We start from the raw sequence: 1,614 nt of genomic DNA, 5'->3' as shown, positions 1-1,614 counted from the left end.
TATACTTATATATGTTTAGTGGGCTCCCAAAAATTGTTTTGTGTCCCTTTAACATTTTACCTTCAATCTCAGTATTCTGATATACAGAAAAGGCCAGCTCGTGCAGACAACATTGCCATTAAAAATTACTTGATTAGCTTTGGAAGTAAGTTTGTAAGAGCCGCACAGATAACAACACTGTCACTGAGTAGAGGGGCAAATGTTAATGGACAGATTTGGCTGAGAATTTGGAAGTTCTTGATTCTTTCAATTGCACGTTCTACATGAATTCTTAGAGTTGATATCTGTCTGGCATCTTGGACGATACGCCCCGGGAGTTGTGTCCTTCCTGTGGTAAATGGTGGCATAACTAGTGTTGCTCCTTTCAGGGCAAGTTCCTCAGAAATGGTGAATCCCCGATCTGCCATAATCATATCACCATATTCCACTTTGTTATAGAAACGACTTTTTAGCGTAATGTCTTTATCAGAAATTCTTCCACCCCAGGAACTGGACAGAAATGACACTGCTCCATAAGGTGTAATACCTACCAGAAATTTGAACGTATGATGGTGTTTGTAGTTACTCCAGGTCTTTGCTCGGGTCTTTAAATTGTATGGCCTCTCAGTGAAAATCTCTGAGCAATCAATGATGACTCTACAGTTTGAGTATTTTTTTTTCCGAAATTTTTTGGGAAGATTGCGCTTTACGGTTTCCTTGGACGGCCAATGAATCAGGAACTTTAGTCGGACAGCTAAGATTGGAATACAACTGTTTATGACTTTTGAAACTGTGGAGGCAGAAACACTAAATCTCAAAGCTAGATCAGCATTTTTTAGGCCTAGTCTCAACTTCATGAGAGTCATGAGTATTTGATCCTGCTGACACATGGACTTTAGAGGAGCAATGAAATCACTAACAAGTCTAAACACAAACATAAACAGTGCAACAGTAGGTATTCCAGTGAAGAGCTTGCATTTTGCATCTGTGAGATTGGAGGCTGATGTTGATGATTTCTTGATTTGTTCTTGAAGGTGATCACGTTCTTCCCTAAGGTTGTCAGCTTCACTTTGAAGGGACTCGCAAAACTGTTCCAACTTACATTTCTCCTCTTGTACTTTTGTGAGCTGTTCTCTCAGAGTCTCTACACTTTCAGGAAGGGGGTCTCTCAGAGTCTCTACACTTTCAGGAGGAGGGTCAGCGATCATTTCTTCATCTGAAATAAAGCAAATCCGAAGTTCAATGAAAGTGCTATGTGATTATGAGTGTCATATATCTGAACTGAACTGAATGTTCTAAACTCTGATTCATATGTATGTATTGTTGTTTCAATATTTTACTCATGCAGGTTGCATGCTTCTCTACTTGATTCACATCTATATCCCCACTCCGAAAACCAAGCGGATAAACTTTGTAGCAAGTAGTCTTGTGTGTATGGTATGTGATTCATGTTGAATAAGTGACAAGTGATAGATTTACTTGTTGAGCAAGAATGATAGATTAAACTGTTGATCAAGAATTTATATGTTTAGGATTACTGATTGTATCCATTAGACACTTTTCTTATTCCCTCTGTAATGCCCTTACCATTTAGTGATGTAGGTGGGGCTTCATTCTCTGATGACACCCGCAGCC

At 39.2% G+C, this 1,614-nt stretch overlaps 1 protein-coding gene across 2 annotated transcripts in view; it reads right to left on the bottom strand.

Moving 5' to 3' along the window:
• The window catches only part of LOC118431166 (THAP domain-containing protein 5-like), a 7,431-nt gene that overhangs the window by 1,078 nt on the left and 4,739 nt on the right, over positions 1 to 1,614 (bottom strand). The window contains exons 4-5 of one of the 2 annotated variants that reach the window (XM_035842285.1): positions 825 to 1,195; positions 17 to 66 (exon numbers count right to left, since the gene is read on the bottom strand). In XM_035842285.1, coding sequence (XP_035698178.1) covers positions 49 to 66; positions 825 to 1,195 — 389 coding nt within the window. In that variant the 3' untranslated portion in view covers positions 17 to 48. Of the gene's footprint in view, positions 1 to 16; positions 67 to 526; positions 1,196 to 1,614 lie in introns of those variants that run through there. The other variant, XM_035842284.1, reaches the window with a different exon arrangement.

The sequence above is a fragment of the Branchiostoma floridae genome, chromosome 14 (assembly GCF_000003815.2).
Source record: "Branchiostoma floridae strain S238N-H82 chromosome 14, Bfl_VNyyK, whole genome shotgun sequence".
In the NCBI taxonomy this organism is placed as follows: Eukaryota; Metazoa; Chordata; class Leptocardii; order Amphioxiformes; family Branchiostomatidae; genus Branchiostoma; species Branchiostoma floridae.
Note: the sequence above shows the minus strand (reverse complement) of the source record. Positions and strands in the feature narration are given on the sequence as shown.